General features: G+C 43.6%; 1 protein-coding gene and 1 long non-coding RNA gene across 2 annotated transcripts in view; one reads left to right on the top strand and one right to left on the bottom strand.

Annotated features, from left to right (window-relative positions):
• The window catches only part of LOC309700530 (NACHT, LRR and PYD domains-containing protein 12-like), a 90,009-nt gene that overhangs the window by 58,130 nt on the left and 13,756 nt on the right, over positions 1–18,123 (top strand). The window contains exons 12-13 of the mRNA XM_082524117.1: positions 13,490–13,666; positions 15,822–15,998. Coding sequence (XP_082380243.1) covers positions 13,490–13,666; positions 15,822–15,998 — 354 coding nt within the window. The remainder of the gene's footprint in view (positions 1–13,489; positions 13,667–15,821; positions 15,999–18,123) is intronic.
• Positions 1,097–3,343, bottom strand: LOC309701524. The gene is made up of 2 exons (XR_014275031.1): positions 2,553–3,343; positions 1,097–1,662 (listed from the first exon to the last, which is right to left on the bottom strand). It is a non-coding gene; the product is annotated as an uncharacterized lncRNA (long non-coding RNA).

The following is an 18,123-nucleotide window of genomic DNA, read 5'->3' as shown; positions in this document are numbered from 1 at the left end:
TTGAAAGTTTTCACTGACCCGGGGAAGCCGCACAAAAGCTAGCAAGCCACCGCTATTTTCCCACTGACGTACAAATACCGTTCTGCTTTTATGCATGTTGTCATTTAGGAATATATTTTATTGTTTATTAATAAACAGCACACAGTGGTCCCGCTGTTCATCCGTCACTGCTTTGCTTTTTCGCTGATTTTTTATTGCACAGTACAGCATTGCATTCTGCAGCCTGATTGACAAATCTCCTGCGCTTGCCAAATTTATCACGTTTGGTTTTGATAACCATCGCGTCCAATAGAAAAAACAGCACAAAAACACCCATAACTATGAGCCTCATTCGGAAATAGACACCTGCACCGTGAGGGAAAAAGGCGCACGAAAGTGGCGGGCAGATGAAGACAAACGGCGGCATAATAATACTTTTACGTTTTGCAATCTACAAAGGTTTGCACTTTGAGAATCAATTGTGAGAACTGTGACCAGGGGCTAGTTATTCTGAGAACCCCTGCAATAAATGAGGGACCACTGTCTACTCTACGATTATTATATCCAACCTGTTAACATTTAATACTGTATTGATAGAACCAACTGATTCTGCAGCAGAGCATCCCCAGTCCCTGAGCTCCTGCTGCTGCACCCACAGATATGTACAGCAAGCACTGATACCTTTTTAGTCGGTGGGATTGCCTTGTGATCACCTTTACTAAATATCTACAACCAATCTGATTATGTCCTGTTTTTTTTTTTTTTTCAATGTTGAAATTAAAATCTTGTCGCAGCCTTCTCATTTCTTTGTGTTTTGTGCTGTTTTACAGGCCCACAGAGGAGGACGGCTCCGAGGCAGATGAGGGACGTGTCCCAGGACGGTCCATCGGTGGTGGAGCTGGAGCCACACCAGTCTCCAATGGAGCATTTCCTCCTCAGCCTGGTTCCTGCTCTGGAGAGCAGCTGGTCCTTTTTATTCCTGTCTCTCTGTAAATTCTTATATTTTATATATTTATGTTTAATGTTTTTCTGTTTGAGACTTTTAATATTATTTCAAATAAATTTTTATAATGACTAATGTCTCAGTTCTACTACACAGCAAATGTTGGCACACGACTTGACACATGTAGAATTTATTTCATATTATACTAATGACAAAATATACTGATACAGTGGGATGCAGAAGTTTGGGCAACCTTGTTAATAGACATCATTTTCCTGTATAAATCGTTGGTTGTTACAATAAAAAATGTCAGTTAAATATCATACAGGAGACACACACAGTGATATTTGAGAAGTGAAAAGAAGTTTACTGGATTTACAGAAAGTGTGCAATAATTGTTTAAACAAAATGAAGCAGGTGCATCAATTTGGGCACCACAAAAAAGAAATGAAATGAATATTTAGTGTATATCAATGTGTGTGTCTCCTATATGATATATGGGGTGCCTTTGTCTGGACGTGCTTCCCATCCAGAGCTGCACAGCACAGAGGAAAGTTCCAGCGCTCCTGGAATCCCTCTGTGATGGACCGCCAGTCTCCAGGTGAAGGCACAGCCATGAAGTCGTCCACTAGACAGTCCCAGATGGCTGTCACTGCCTGGGGGGTGATCTGGCTCACCGTGGACACACCGACTCTGTAACTGAATGCTTGGTCGTGAAGGAGTCCCCGGTGACAAGGAACCTGGACAAAATTGTTCAAAATCAGTATTATGTGTACTGCAGTTACAAAATACATTATTCAAATTCCAAAATACTTTTGTGATGTCAGATTTAAATCACAAAACTTAAATCTTACATAAAACATTTTGTAATTATAAGGATAATTACAAAATGTATATTAGATAATATCTAAAACAGTTGTGTTTTGTTTTAACTTTAACATATCATAATTTGATTGGTAGCAACTTTCACAACTACAGTGAGCCAATCACTCATAATTCCTAAACATGTCAATCAGGTAGGAATGAAGTAAGACATTAATAGAAATAAAGAGTTGTGTGTTGACATGTAGCCCTTTCCTTGCTTAAATCATTAATATTTTTGAAAAATTAATCTGTGATAAGACAGCTTATCAAGATAGAACCATGTAACTAGAGATGAACCAAACTGTTCACAGTTTTATCTAACTCTGTTTTAATAAAGGCTGTGACCCCTGCTATAGAGTCTGACAGCTGCAGGGATTATATACAAATATTCAACTATCCCAGAATTAAACCAGGTTTAAATAAAAAGGAGTGAGTATCACTACAAAGGTTAACTCAGTGGTCCTAATGCTACAGTTTGATATCAGCAAACACCGAGCGCATACATTGATAGGACACCACAGCCATGCTATCATTCAAACACTGATAACAGCATAAATCGAATTAAATCGGGACTTGATGAGACCTTCTGAGTATCACTAGAAATATTATAAAGAGTCGTCTCTGTACCACAGTTTGCTATCAGTAAACACCGACAGCATTCACTGTTAGCATAGCACATCCATGTTAGCAGTGTATAACTGGATGGTTTAGCATATATTAGCACAGGTATCAATAAAGGACTACCGTATTAAACACTTTTACTAACCTCAAGCAGACGGACAGGCGCTCTGCAGGTGGGATTGAGCGCCTGTAGTTGGTGTCTAGGCGGGCGATGCTGGGACCGACGAGGGAAAGCAGGTCCTCAAACTGGCCGGCGGTGATAGCGCTGGAATCGGCCGTCATCCAGGCGCAGCTCCTGGAGCAAGTGGTGAAACTCACCAAACTGCTCATGCCTCTGGAGGACCTGATGGACCCAGGTACGGCGAGGACGTCTTTTACGCTGCTGCTCTGCTCTCCACAGTACATAGAGAAGGGAGACTCTCTCTTCAAGCGCTAGCTCGACAGCTGCCATCTTGCAAAGATACCAGTCTGGCACAACTTCCTCCCACATCCCTCCCACATTTCCGGTTCACGCGCGTTAAAATATGATATTTTGGGGCGCGTTGGATTTTTCTTGGACACGCGTATGAGGTGCGAATGTGCACGCGTCAAGTTAGGGGCGTTTTGGGCTTTTTTCTCGCGTCCATGGCGTTCGGTGTGAACACCTGGAGCATCCAAATCGACCCACAAACACGTTGAAAGATGCAATGCCATCAATGTGGATTGTCAAGACTGAGAGACCTCTTCCCTCTGACCCCTCCCCAAACCCTCAAACCCTCCTACCCACCTCGACATACAAACTCTGTGTGGCTTCACGTGTTCTGTTGATGTTTACATGATCGAAATAACTTGAACACAAACACAAACAAACAAAGAGGAAGACCGCACCGGAAGGAAACAACTACAAGTCCCAGCATCCTCTGTGTTTAGGGAGCAGCAGTGAAAGTGAAAGTATTGAGCCTCCGTTCAGAGCAGCAGCAGGAGGAAGGTGGAGCTGAGGCAGGTGAGTGTTAACATGAATATGTTTCTTCTTATGACATAAAATAATTCCACGCTGTTCGTGTCTGTGGGTGAAATGTGAGGCCGGTCGGCTCCTCTGAGCGCTGGTTTCCTGTAAGTAGAGAGGAAGTGAGTTTAGCTGAGCCTCCGTTTAGTGTGAGAGAGCAGGAGGAGAGTGAGAGCTGTGCTGAGGCAGGGTGAGTGTTAACACCGCTCTGACATTACTGTGTCTCTGTGGCGGGAACAACAGGCTCCGTCAGTGGAGGCAAAAATAATCAGACTTTGGTTTTTCAAAGGAAACAACTTTATGTCGGAAGTTCCCGCACGCTCATTGGATAACGATGTGTCAATCTCGAGCTATTAGCCAATGAGCGTGCGGATTCACAGAAAGACCCGCCTTTATCACGGGACTTTAAAAAACTACAATGGCGACAGAAACTCCGTGAGTGGAGTTCAGGGTGACGTTATGAAACTGTGACGTTTGAGCCACTTCCTGTTCTCAGTCCCAGCGTCCTGATCACCGAGGTTTCTGTTGCTCTGATATCTGATATTGATTATATTGGTAAACAGGCTGTAGCATAAACATCAGGTCTGTTCTGAAAACTGTCTTTATTTTTTCAAAGTAAGGGAATATCTGTGGTCTGATACCGCGGGCTCATGGGCTAAGGACTTGGATTGACAAGTCAAGCGCAGATGATTGTGTTGTTTCTTATAAAGGCTTGTGTGTGTGTGCCTTCCTGTGTGTGTCCTTGTGTCAGTGGAACTGAATCAGTGTGTTAGAGAAAGTGCTCCTCTGCTGTGCCGTCATCGTGTGGATGCTTCTTTTAAAGTTGGAACTCATGTTTTTATGATCTGCTTCATTTCATTGAACCTTTATTTCTAACCATGAAGTCCCTTTGAGGTTACAGCCTCCTGGTTAGGTTTAGGCTGTTATTGTGCTTCAGGCTGAAATATGAGGAGTAAGGAGTGGGGCTGGTTAGCCCTCATGACCCTCACCATAACACATACGTCACAGGACAGTGTTTACCACAGAAACTCCATGAAATGATCAATGAGAACTTTAGAAACCCGTCAGTGTGATGCTTCCAGTACAACAGCACCTCTGAGTGTGTGTGTTTGCCTCTCAGACTAACTCCACCCTGACATCAAGAAGATGGAGGAAGAGGATGGAGCAGGATCTGCAGCATCCAGCTGTGTGTCTGTGAGGAGTGACTGGTCCAAAGGAAAACCTCCAGTGTTCACTAATGAACCTGCAGCAACAATGTAAGAGAGCTGCTGACTCATTTATTCAGTGTAAATAATGATTTTTGATGCAATGGGAGAAGAAAAATGACAAAAACAGTTTTAAAAATAAGGATTAAAATGTTACAAACTATGTTTTTGAGTTTCCTGATGTAGCACAAAAATATATGAACATAACTGTATATAGGCTCTCAGTTAATACTTGACAAAAGAAATCTGCCACCACAATTGTTAATGTTTACCTAACTGGACTAAGACAAGTAAGACAATGACAGATAATTGCCATTACTGATCCCTTTATCTGTTTGCTTTAAACACAATTCATTTCTTTTACTGAATAGACATGTATATGACATTCCTTTTGTCAGGTAATCATATCTGTAGAGGCTAAGCCTACGCTTGAAGCCACTGAGGTGGTCGTTAACGGGGGTGACGCGATGTCACTGGTATGCATGAATTAAGTTCACAGTCCAATAAATCCAGCAGTATGTATCTTGTCCTTTTTGGTCTTTATTCCGTATCGATATTTTACGGTTCTTTTAGGCAGCACCAAAAAACAAAAAGACTATTTTTAAGCTGTCTGAGGTAGTGAGTCAACATGTCACACTGGGTCAAAGGTCAGGGAGTAAAAGTGTGTTTTAAAGGAGGTTTAAAAGCAGCGAGTGAAGGAGCCTGTCGAGGTAAATCGTTCCATAACTGATCAAATTCAGTTGGTGGACCTCTGTGTGAAATCAATCATCTGGTTCACAGAGAGGATAACCCTCACACAGTACAACATTATATAGGGAGACAAAAACAGAGATTATCAATCAATCAATCAAAGCTTTATTCGTCACATGCAGGTTGCCCTGCAGTGAAATAGGACCCCCCCCCCCCCCCCCCCCGACCTTACACATATAGCACAAACATTACATGGGGATACAGGTCGGAGATTGGTAGAATCAGAGAAAAACATTGAAATGTACACTACACTGGGGAAAGTACAAGAGGAAAAAAAGAGACCCCTACTCATGCTGTGCTTCCATGGTAGGACAGCATGAGAACAGGAAACAAAAAAACTCCTCTGCACAAGAAGCACATAAATGTCCACAGCACAACATTGTGAAGACATGACAAGCCACAGGGGTGGGTGGGGGTTGAGGAGTAATCCGAAGCGAACACAGCAGCCACCCTGCACAGCGCTACCGTTCCAGCGCGGCACACAGACCCGCCGTGCTGCCCCTTCAGGAAACAAGCATCGAAGGCGTTTGGAAGGGAGGGGGGATGAGTGTGTGCTTATCAGTGTAAGTGTATGTGTGTGCGTGTCCAGAGTTCAGCGGAGACAGTGTCCTTCGCTCTATCAGGCTAAGTAAACAGTCTGCCAGCCAACCCAGGTGGCCTTCATGGGACGGGAAGAACAGTCATCACACAGTCGTTATCAGGGAGTTGTTTTGGTGGGCTCCAGCCTTGGGCCTGCAGCTGGCGCCGTGGTGTCCGAATGTTGAATATTGTTGATTTCTGTTGTGAGCAGCTCGAATTTTAGCACTCTGAGACAGGTCCCTCAACCTCCTGTTGGAGAGCTGCGAGCCTCCCCATGATGGTAGCAAACTTCAGTTCCAAGGTGTTGTCAGTCTTTTGATTCTGAGACTTCACAACTGCAGTGATCCGTTCCGCGATGTTTTCCAACTGTCGCTCAAGGGTGTCATTTTGAGCAGGCCTCTCTCTGATGTTTCCCCTCATACGCTCAATGGTGTTGTTTTGAGCCTTCACAGCAGCTGTAAGCGTCTCCAAGGTGTTGACCATATTACGTTCGTTGTGAGAGGTCGCACCTCGTCCCGGCGCTTCGAATCCAGCGGGCAGCCATGTGGGGGTTTGAACAGCCGGTTCCGCTCTCTTATTTCTCCGATAAAGCAGGGCTAGGCCAACGCCGATCAGCATGGACCCTGTTATCATGGTTCCGAATAGGTAGATATCTTCAGCGTCCTCGATCGACAGTCCCGCCAGGCACACGGTCCTCCAGTTCTGCCATCCGTCCATCGTGTAACCGGCAGGGAAAGTCCCTCCAGGGCACTCAGGCTCTCCCGAGCCCCGACTTCTCGTTGAGAAAAGGGTGTCAATAGCACTCAGGGACCAGTTGATCAAATCCATAATTCTCTTTAGGTTTAGAGAACGACAGTGAGAGACTGTTCCAGGGAAAAGTAAATTCACACAAGACAAGACAAGGACATAGAGGCGAAGCAGGGAAGATAAGGGTGAGGAGGAGAGGAGAAAAGTGCGACCGCCTTCGCTGAGAGCTGAGAGAGGAAAATCGATTATCGTAGCCATCGCTCTCTCGCATGGACGTGGCAGTCTTGCTGTCTGCTGCGAATCCTCCCCGTACCTCCGTGACCTCGTCTGGTATCTGCTCCTTCCTCTGTAAGAGACAGTAAAGGAAAACACGTCTCTGCCTAGTCTTGAAAATCGAATCCTATCATCCATTGTTCTTCTAGGGCCTCTTCTTCTTGTGGCCTCAGCTAACTGCTAATATTTAAATGGCTAACATTAACATGTGTGCCAGCCAGGTTCACATTTATGATGAACTATGATTAATTAACTGATGTTGAACCTGGAGGTTTACTGACCTCTGAAATTCCTCCTAAAGTGTTATTCAGTGTTGTGACAGTCAGCTGCTTCAGCTGCTGCTGGGATGGGCTGTGGCAAAGAGAACAGAGAAAATCCAAATCAGAGTTTTTCTCTGAATTAAAAGCAAGGAAACAACAATATATTCTACATGGTGAAACTGATGGTTTATGGTGTTTGGGTCTGTTTTTCTGTATTTATGCAGATAAAGTGTAAACTCAGATGAATTATACCATCAAATGTTAAAGGAAAATATGAGGATGAGTGTCTGTGAGCTGAGAAGGACGTGAAGCGAGCAGTTTATCCCAGAGCTGAAGCTGCTCTGTGTGCAGAGATGAGCTCAGATTCGTGCTGTGATTGATCAACAGTCACAGAAATGTAGACTTGTAGTTATTACTGCAGTATGGTCACAGCAGATACTGATAAACATGTATTATGAGGATGGATGATCAAGTTTCTCACTCTCTCCTTTAAATCTCAGTTTTTTCTTCTTCACAGTTTATCTGTTAATTTATTAATGAATAACACTGAAAGAGTTTCTGTTATATTTCCCCTTGAACATCAGCTTATTAGGGCGGCATTAGGAAATAGCCCCCCTCCAAAGAATGAATAAATGAATGATGATAATAATAAAATGATTCAAAAGCAGAGCTCAGAGTGGTAGAATGGTCAAACATGGATCCACGGGTGGTTCAACTGCATTTGGTGACGTGACTAAAGCAAATCTTTCAAATAATCCCACCATCAACGGGATGTTGTCTCCTTTACTACGGTTACTTTACTTGGTCACCGTGTGAATTTCTTTGAAATGAACCAAATTCTTTTATTTGTTGGTTGTTGCATATTTAACCTCTACAGTCAGGAAAGGAGGAGATGAGGCCTCAACAATGTTGGGTTGTAGCTGTGGTTCAGGTTAGAGTGAGTGTCCATGGAATAAATGTAAGTCAGTGAACTGGAAACATGACTGTGTTCAAACTTTGTTTCCTTTTTATAATGAGTCTAATCAAAGGTGGACAGAAGTATCTCCACTGTGACTTTTCTGTGTCACCATCAGAGCTTCTGCACAGTGTGGAGAAAGATCCAGAAGCAGAGCTGGACTGCAGACAGCCAGTCAGAGCAGCTGTGTACAAAGTAAGACTGAACATCTGTCTGCTGATGGACTCATTTCTGAAAACTGGACTTCTTGTGTTGTTCAGACATTGAAGAGTTTTCTTTCTCTTTAGTCTCATTGTTTGTCTTTCTTTCAGCAGATGTTGGTCTGCAGGAGGTTTTAGATGAACATAAGATCAGTCTGAGGAGGAGATGTGAAAGTGTGACTGAAGGAAGTGATGAAACAGGAAGTAGAACCCTCCTCAACAGGATCTACACTGAGCTCTACATCACAGAGGGAGAGAGTGAAGAGGTTCATACCCAACATGAGGTGAGGCAGCTGGAGACAGCTTCCAAGATGGATGCCCTCCATGACGCTCCAATCAGGTGCCAGGACATCTTTAAAGCCTTACCTGACCAACAGAGACCCATCAGAGTGGTTCTGACCAACGGCGTGGCTGGTGTTGGAAAAACCTTCTCAGTGCAGAAGTTCACTCTGGACTGGGCAGAGGGCTTGGAGAACCAACATGTCAGTGTGGTGGTTCTGCTTTCATTCAGGGAGCTGAACCTGATCAGAGGTGAGCAGTACAGTCTTCTGGAGCTGCTCCATGTTTTCCATCCAACATTACAGAAGGTCACAGCAGAGAAGCTGGCTGTCTCTCAGCTTTTGTTCATCTTTGACGGCCTGGATGAAAGCAGACTTTCATTGGATTTCACCAACAGGAAGCTGCTGTCTGATGTCACACAGAAGTCATCAGTCAGCCAGCTGCTGACAAACCTCATCCAGGGGAATCTGCTTCCCTCGGCTCTCGTCTGGATAACTTCCCGACCCGCAGCAGCCAATCAGATCCCTCCTACATGTGTTGACAGGCTAACAGAAGTACGAGGCTTCACTGACGCCCAGAAGGAGGAGTACTTCAGGAGGAGATTCAGTGATGAAGAGCTGTCCAGCAGAATCATCTCCCACATGAAGACATCCAGGAGCCTCCACATCATGTGTAGTATCCCAGTCTTCTGCTGGATCACTGCTACAGTTCTGGAGCACATGTTGACTACAGAGCAGAGAGGAGAGCTGCCCAAGACCCTGACTGACATGTACTCACACTTCCTGCTGGTTCAGACAAAGAGGAAGAAGAACAAGTACCATGAGGGACGTGAGACGAGTCCACAGGAGCTGACGGAGGCTGACAGGGAAGTTCTTCTGAAGCTGGGGAGGCTGGCATTTGAACATCTGGAGAAAGGAAACATCATGTTCTACCAAGAAGACCTGGAGCAGTGTGGTCTGCATGTGACAGAGGCCTCTGTGTACTCAGGAGTTTGTACAGAGATCTTCAAAAGAGAGTGTGTGATCTTCCAGAAACCAGTCTACTGCTTTGTTCATCTGAGCATTCAGGAGTTTCTGGCTGCTGTCTACATGTTCCACTGTCACACCAACAGGAAGACAAAGGTGGTAGAAGGTTTTCTAGGGAATTTCCGAGAAGAATACAAAAACAGATCTTTTTTTAAGAACAAGTTCAAGTCTTATAGCTTCACATCACTGGATGTCTTTTTGACTAAAGTCATGGAGAAATCCCTCCAGAGTAAAAATGGCCACCTGGACCTGTTTGTTCGCTTCCTTCATGGCCTCTGTCTGGAGTCCAACCAGAGACTCTTAGTAGGTCTGCTGGGTCAGACAGAGATCAGTCCAGGAACCATCCAGAGAGTCATCAACAACCTGAAGAAGATGAACAGTGATGGAATCTCTCCTGACAGAAGCATCAACATCTTCCACTGTCTGATGGAGATGAACGACCTCTCAGTACATCAGGAGATCCAAGAGTTCCTGAAGTCAGAGAACAGATCAGAGAAGAAACTCTCTGAGATCCAGTGCTCAGCTCTGGCCTTCATGCTGCAGATGTCAGAGGAGGTTCTGGATGAGTTGGACCTGCAGAAGTACAACACATCAGAGTGGGGACGACAGAGACTGATTCCAGCTGTGAGGACCTGCAGAAAGGCTGGGTGAGTCCAGATGTGATCATTAACATCATTGATCAGTGTAGGTTAGTAGTTTAATTTTGAAAATAAAATCAGATTGTAACCACAAAGTGTTTGTGTCCGTACGCTGCAACCTTCCACACCATTCCTTTATTGTACAGACTCAGCAGCAGCTTGTGGAGCAGGGAAATTATTTTACTGCTATTGTTGAATAATTGTCATCAGTACCATTGCATTAATAATATAATCTGGAGTTTATATTGCATTCAGGGGTTAAACAGTGTCTCTTTCAGAAAGACTGAGTTGCAGGCTGACAGGAAGTTGTATGCAGAAGTGAAAGCAGATAGTTATTTTGAGGAGCAGGCCAGACGAGGCCATTTGAATTACTAGGTTATTCAAAATGATCATTGCTTTAACAATGTAACAGATAGCTTTAAGAAGGCCTTAAGCAGTTATGACTATTTTATACACAATGCATATCTGTGCTTATTAAAGAGTTGGAGCTCGGTCAATTAATTGGGGGTCGGAAGCTTTGTTCGGCTCGATGTTCGGACAATCTATTGTGCAAGTGACTTGGAGCCATAGAAGGAATTGCAATACATGCTTACAAAACACTTATATATCAGATCATTTCATATTAAGGTTTTAGTAGAGGTTCTTGGTTAAAACATTTATTTAGTAGAAGACATACACATAGTCTCAGTGAGCCTCTGTCCTGGTGAAAGGTCAGAAGTGCAACAGGTGAATTGAGAAAGAGCATTTGAGGACGAGACACAGACAGTTAAGAGGTGACACAAAGAGCATGTGAGGTCAACACATACACACACATTAGTTAGATTTATTTAGAGGAGAGATTAGTTATGTCTCGACAAGAAAGAGGAACAATTCACTTTAAGATAACGGAAAGTACCAGCCATGAAAATAGAAGATGATCTTCTAGGTGAAAAGTCATTCTGGTGTTGATCTGATCTATGTATAAAATGTATCTGTGACGCATGAAGGGGCGTCAGTAAATCAAACCCTGATGCTATAAAATATCTGTTCATGCTTTGATTAAGTCGAGGACTACTGGCTGTCTGCGTACAGAGTGTCTTCCCACACGTGTGTTCATTAAAATCATTGTTTGACCAAAGAGCTTCTGGACCAAGAGTGGTTTGTACTCTCCCTCCTCAATTGTGAACCTTAACAAGCTCCATGGATCCCAAATCCAAGAGTGGAGAACAGATTTGAAGTGTGTCACATCCATGCAGTCACAGCTGTTTCCACCATGTTTCCACTGATATTAATCCTGTTCAATGACACGTTTCATATCAGTGAATATGTTCTTTAGGACGTCCACTGACATGTTTAAGTGTCCTGCTGGAAATCACTCAAATCATCCATGAAAGCCAAAAGCAGATTAAAGCCAAACAAAGATTCTCATTAAAAGTCTGCAGGTCTGAGAGAGACTCAATCGTTGTGTCATGTCAAACACAGTAAGAGGAGCTGAAGCACAGATGTGAAGAGCAGATTCATCAGATTATGACCTCACTCTGTTTTGTCTTCATATACATTCAGTCTGTGTTTATAATGCAGATTTTCTGCTTTTATAATAACACATTTTATATTTTCTATCATCACAGACTGACTCAGTGTCGACTCTCAGAGTCTCACTGTGAAGTTGTGGCCTCAGCTCTGAAGTCCAACCCCTCCCATCTGACAGAGCTGGACATGAGTGGAAATAAAGACCTCCAGGATTCAGGTGTGAAGCTTCTGTGTGCTGGACTGGAGAGTCCAAACTGTCGACTGGAGACTCTGAGGTGAGTTCACTGACTGCGGCTGTTGTAGTTGTTTTTCTATATTTCAGGTCTTTGATGGATGTTTGAAACTTTCTTCAGTTCCTAAATGTTCAGGATGTGTCTGAAGACAAATGTGAAGAAGTTTGAGTGCTTTCAGAAATGTTCAGTCGTTTGGTGTTTGAAACGTTCTTTAGTTCCTAAATGTTCAGGATGTGTCTGAAGACAAATGTGAAGAAGTTTGAGTGCTTTCAGAAATGTTGTCTTTCCAAACGACTGAACAACAGTTTTTCCTTTTGGCTCCAAACAGAAGTGACAGACTTGAGCAGGGTTCATTTAAAGGCTGACAGAAGTGGAGTGGTGACGGGGAGATGTTTGACAGGACAGTGTTTCAGCCTCCACAGGTTCATGTTGTGCTCCATCAGTCAGTGAAGATGAAGTCGGTGCTGATGAGGCTGTAGAGTGTGTGAGGGATGTGAATGAGGATGATGAAGATCTGATGATAGCAGATAAAAACAGGCTGCAGAGACTTTGAGCCATACAGGGCACACAGTGTGTGTACAGAACAGCTGAAATCATTATGGAGGCCTCACTGGGATATGGAAGCATCACAGTACAGCTTCAGTGAAGCATTAAAGTCTCTGATATGAAATGAGAAATGAAGCAGCCAGAGCTTTTTCATGAGTGGAAACCCACTGTGACTGTGAGCTGCTGCTACAGCCTCCAGATTAGCCAGCAGCTCATCCTGCTCAACATTTCCTCACCAACTTTAATGGAAGTGTGATGTTTTCAGCTGGAGTGATGGTCAGGGTGGCCTCCCTCTCCTCTTCTTCTCCTCTTCCTCTTTCATTTGTAAAGCCACTTCTGCTGCTTTCATTCATTTGGAAGTCCTGTAGCTGAGTTTGGGAGAGACTAACAGCCTCGGCAGCAGAGGGGAGAAAGGCTGTAACACCACCACTTTACTCTGTTCTACCTGTCACATCATTTTATCAGGAAACAAATATGCTCATGTTTTTACTATGTTTGTCTTGAAGATGTAAGAAGATCACATGGTGCTTTTTATTATTGTGTTGGTTTGTTTGCTGTCTCTTGGATGGAGCCCAGCTGTGCGTGGCCCCTGGGCCTGTGGTCAGAGTGTGTGCTGGATAATCCGGCCCAGGATGAGGCCAAACTGACATGGGATGAAATGTCTGTCACATAATTGAGCTTTGTGAGAAATGTACGACTTTAATGTGAAACATTCAGAGTTTTTTCTCTTCTTGTGTTTGTTTGAAGCTGCTTCCTGTTGGCTTCAGCTGTTTGGAGTTTCCATTTTCTAAACTTCTACATTCTGAACCTTCTTCAGCTCTGAACAGATGATGAAACACTGAATGATTTCAAGCTCACACTTTGTCTAATAAACTTACATCTTTCATTCTTTGTACAGATTGAGTGGCTGTGGTTTGTCAGAGATCAGCTGTGATTATCTGGCAGCAGCACTGAAGTCCAACCCCTCCCATCTGAGACAGCTGGACCTGAGCTGCAACAACAAGCTGCAGGATTCAGGAGTGAAGCATCTGTGTGGTTTCCTGGAGAGTCCAGGATGTGGACTTGAAACTCTGAGGTCAGTCAGCATGTTTTAGTTGTGCTGAGATGAATATGATGTGAAAGTTGTGCTGACACTAAACTGCAGACATCAGGCTGATATTATACTGATCCACACTGAGGATCTTCATGGTAAAGTCTGTTTTCTTCTTCTCTGGTTTAGTCCATTGACTGCAGCAGAACAATGTTCACATTTCAAACAGTGAGACTCAACGTATGGCCCGCGGCCCACACGCGGCCTGCCCACCTTCCCTGATTCAGAGAGAGGGGACCCTGATTAACTGTGTAGTGTTCTTCCTCACAGTTCTAAGTATCAGACACAACAATGAATAATCCACAGCTGACTGTCTTTAGCAGGTCAAAGGTCACGGCACACAGCAGGCAGTGGGAAATATTATAACTCTGATCATTTATCAGCACATATCCATATGTATAAAAACAAAGCTGACACTGTGAGACTTGATCAGAGGTGTGATCATCACAGCAGAGGCCTTTGTGTCAAAGTCACTGAGGATCAAACAGAAACACATGAAGCAGATTTTCCTGTTCTGGCTTTTTATAGCAGATAACCTTCAAAATATTCTGCAGTCCATCAAAAACTGAAGCAAACCATGAATCAACATGTGAACATGAGCTGATGCTGCTGAAGTGAAGCAAAGTTACAGAGGTTTGATTACAGACACAGCTGAGAGTTTGTAATCTGTCATCATTTTAAAAGGTTTACATTTCTTCAGTATTGAACAGCAGAAATGAGGCTTTGTTTTGGGAGGCCGACAGCAGTGAACACAACAGCAGACTGGTGCGTAATAAGCAGTGAATAATGCAGGAAACAGATTTTTGAAGGTAAACTGTTCTTGAAGTACACTGAGAGAGAGAGAGCTGTGCAGGAAGTAAACGTCAAAGTCAGAGAGAATTCATGACGATGTTCATCAAACGTAAAGCGTAGTTTGGATCTTCTTCTGCTGCTGGTTCAGTCAGTTTTGGTTGGAGGCAGATGAAACCTGCAGCTTCAGGATCTGTGAGCTGTCCACTTTCAGCCCCGACGGCGTGTCCGTGTACGTGCCGTCGAGTGAACGATCCGCGCTCTGTGTTTCCATCTTTGTGTGTTTAGCTGCTCTCATTTACTGTTTTATCTGTTTGCTTGTTGTTGAAATACTTTTGGGAGCTTTAACCTGAGATTCTGGCAAAATACATTTATATTAAAAATCGATTCAGGATTGAATGAATCAACATCGCTTTATTCAAATTAAAACCATTTAAATAGGAAAATCCATTTTTTACACCCGCCTCTAATGCTGGGTAATGTCAGCTGGTCCATGTGCAGCTGGCTGTGAGGCTCAGGGAGCGTCTACAAAGTGCAACACTGAAAGAACATCATCCATAAATATTGAGTAATAACTGGACTCTCATATAGCGAGACTCAAATGCCTTTAAACATCAGCTTATCCTGCTGATCCAAGTCCAACACTGAGTTTGTAAAAACATGTTTGTCAATCATTTTGTTTGGTTTCTGAGGAAAATGATTCAATAACTTGCTGCTAATACACAACATTTCATCATATTTCCTCATAACCCTCTTTTGTCTGACCATTTGATCCCATTTGAATTTGCAATAAAGGATCCACAGAGTTTGGTGACAATAATGACAGTAGATGTTTGTGTGAAAGTGCTGGAAGCAAATGAGTGTGTGATGTTCTTTCAGTGTTGCACTTTGTAGACGCTCCCTGAGCACTGGTCTCACAGCCAGCTGCACATAGAGACCAGTGTTGTTAGTCCAGGTCAGAAGATGACTTGTTGGAATGAAAATGAGCTTGTAGTTTGTCTGCTTTAATAATGTGACTGGAAAAAGGTGTTGGACTTCAAATATGTCCATTTCTTTCACACTTCACCTTTAAAAGTGAAGCCTTGTGGTTCCTGGAAGGAAAAACACGACTTTTTCAAGTCTTTGTCCTGTTTTTATGAGAAATGTACGACTTTAATGTGAAACATTCAGAGTTTTTTCTCTTGTTGTGTTTGTTTGAAGCTGCTTCCTGTTGGCTTCAGCTGTTTGGAGTTTCCATTTTCTAAACTTCTACATTCTGAACCTTCTTCAGCTCTGAACAGATGATGAAACACTGAATGATTTCAAGCTCACACTTTGTCTAATAAACTTACATCTTTCATTCTTTGTACAGATTGAGTCTCTGTGGTTTGTCAGAGATCAGCTGTGATTATCTGGCAGCAGCACTGAAGTCCAACCCCTCCCATCTGAGAGAGCTGGACCTGAGCTCCAACTACAACCTGCAGGATTCAGGAGTGAAGCATCTGTGTGGTTTCCTGGAGAGTCCAGGATGTGGACTTGAAACTCTGAGGTCAGTCAGCATGTTTTAGTTGTGCTGAGATGAATATGATGTGAAAGTTGTGCTGACACTAAACTGCAGACATCAGGCTGATATTATACTGATCCACACTGAGGATCTTCATGGTAAAGTCTGTTTTCTTCTTCTCTGGTTTAGTCCATTGACTGCAGCAGAACAATGTTCACATTTCAAACCTTCAAAGAAGAAGAAAAATCCTCCACTGGATAATTCACTGTGAAACTCTCCAACTCTTCATTGCACCTTAAAGTCTGTCTGACACTGAAATCCAAAGCAAAATGTGCATTTGCTTTACAGACAGCAGTCCAACACAAACATACACACATCATCCAAAACACAGTCCAACATCCAAATCTCCTCCACTGCCAGCATGAATGATGGGAAAGAGAAGGAGGAACACTCTGACATTCAGGGTTAGAATGAGTTTCATGAAGCAGACTGTGAAGATCAAAGCTGCATTAGAAAGCTTACATGAATGAATGAGTGGACAGAAGTGGACAGAGATCATCTGAAGCACTTCAAAGGCTTTAAATCAGCACATTTCTCTTTATTCTTTATCAACTCTGTTAGTTTCTCTCAGTTTTCTGTGGAATGAAGCTAACAGCAGGCTAATAAGATGCTGACCAATAGGTTTCTATTAAAGGTTGTAATTTGTATATGAAAAAGTGCTTTGGCTCAGCAGGGATCAGCTTACAGGTAGAATACAGCTGCTGGATGGGATTAGCATGTCATAGCTATCTACCAAACTGCTAACTGGGGGATTTCAGGCCATCTATGGATCATTTTTGCTAACTGTTTATTCAGCTTAGGCTCACAGGGCTGCAGCCTGTGCCCTAGCTGTCATAGGGCAAGAGGCGTGGTCCACCTGCACAGGTGAGCAGTCCATCACAGGGCCAACAGAGAGAGACAGAGAAGCACTCTCTCACATCCACACCTACAGCCAATTTAGAAGCACCAATGAACCTAAGCAGCATTTCATTGGACTGTGGGAGAACATCCAACCTCCACAGAAAGGCCAACAAGCTTCAACCTACAACCTTCTTGCTTTAAGGCACTAGTGCGAACCACGTTTCCCCATTTCAGTCCAAATCCTGCATCTTCCTGTTTCTGACTCCAGGCCAGCTCCACTAACACTTTCTCATCAGACACTGCCACCTAGTGGAGGAAGTCTTAGTCCCATTTGAAGCTTCAGATGACAGTTAGTTCCTTTACAAAGAGGTGGAGGTGGTGGGGCCACAGCACCATCATCACTGAGTGCCATAGGACACTTAACCTTTGTTTCCATATGCTGGGAACTTCCTGTTGTTCCAAGGAGGACTGGAAAATGTGTGAAAACCTCCCAGTCAGTTCCTCACAGCACACTTCAATCATTTCCCTCCCACAGCATCAGGACCAGGGCTTTTTCTCTCTTTGGTCCCACTAAGAGATTTCCACACAAACACCTCATCAGTGGGACTCTCAGAGCTACCAGCCCTTTGCTACAATCACAAAGCTCTTCATTGAAATCAATGATATCAAAGCTGGAATCAAATGAGTCCAAGTCTTCTGCTGATTCAGCATCACATTCATCTTTGCTCCTTGTTCTGCATCCCCACCATGGACTTCATTCCTTTCCAAGCCAGCCTTGAGTGTCCTTTATTCAGCTCATCCTCTGCTTTACTTTTACACCTGATTTTAGCTGCTTTATCTCTCTTTCAACAAGTTTCTGTGCCTCAATCTTTTTCTTCTCTTCCTCATAACAAGACAGCTTCTTCTGCCTGAGAACATGTTGGAGTGATTTACTAATCCAGGGCTGCTTATTGGGGAAAATACTTCCTGTTTCCAAAGTAATCGCCATTTTTCCCAGAAAGAAATGTAAGTAGAAATCGATGATCTAAGTGAGAACATGAGCCTTTAACAATAGCAGCAAAATATCTCTCCAATCTCAATACTCCCTCTCTCGACCTCTGGAACACCAGAGGTCACAATACATTGTGTTGGGTCACTCCTCGGCCCACTCAGCTGCTTCCATGTCCATCCATGGCATCATGGACATCGGGGTCACCACTCCCGCTCTGACCCTCTCTAGCCGTCCTCTGGCTCAGCAAATCAGACAACCTCATGTCATCTAAGTGGCCCA

This window comes from Aulonocara stuartgranti, assembly GCF_965226115.1.
Source record: "Aulonocara stuartgranti genome assembly, chromosome: 3".
In the NCBI taxonomy this organism is placed as follows: domain Eukaryota; kingdom Metazoa; phylum Chordata; class Actinopteri; order Cichliformes; family Cichlidae; genus Aulonocara; species Aulonocara stuartgranti.
Note: the sequence above shows the minus strand (reverse complement) of the source record. Positions and strands in the feature narration are given on the sequence as shown.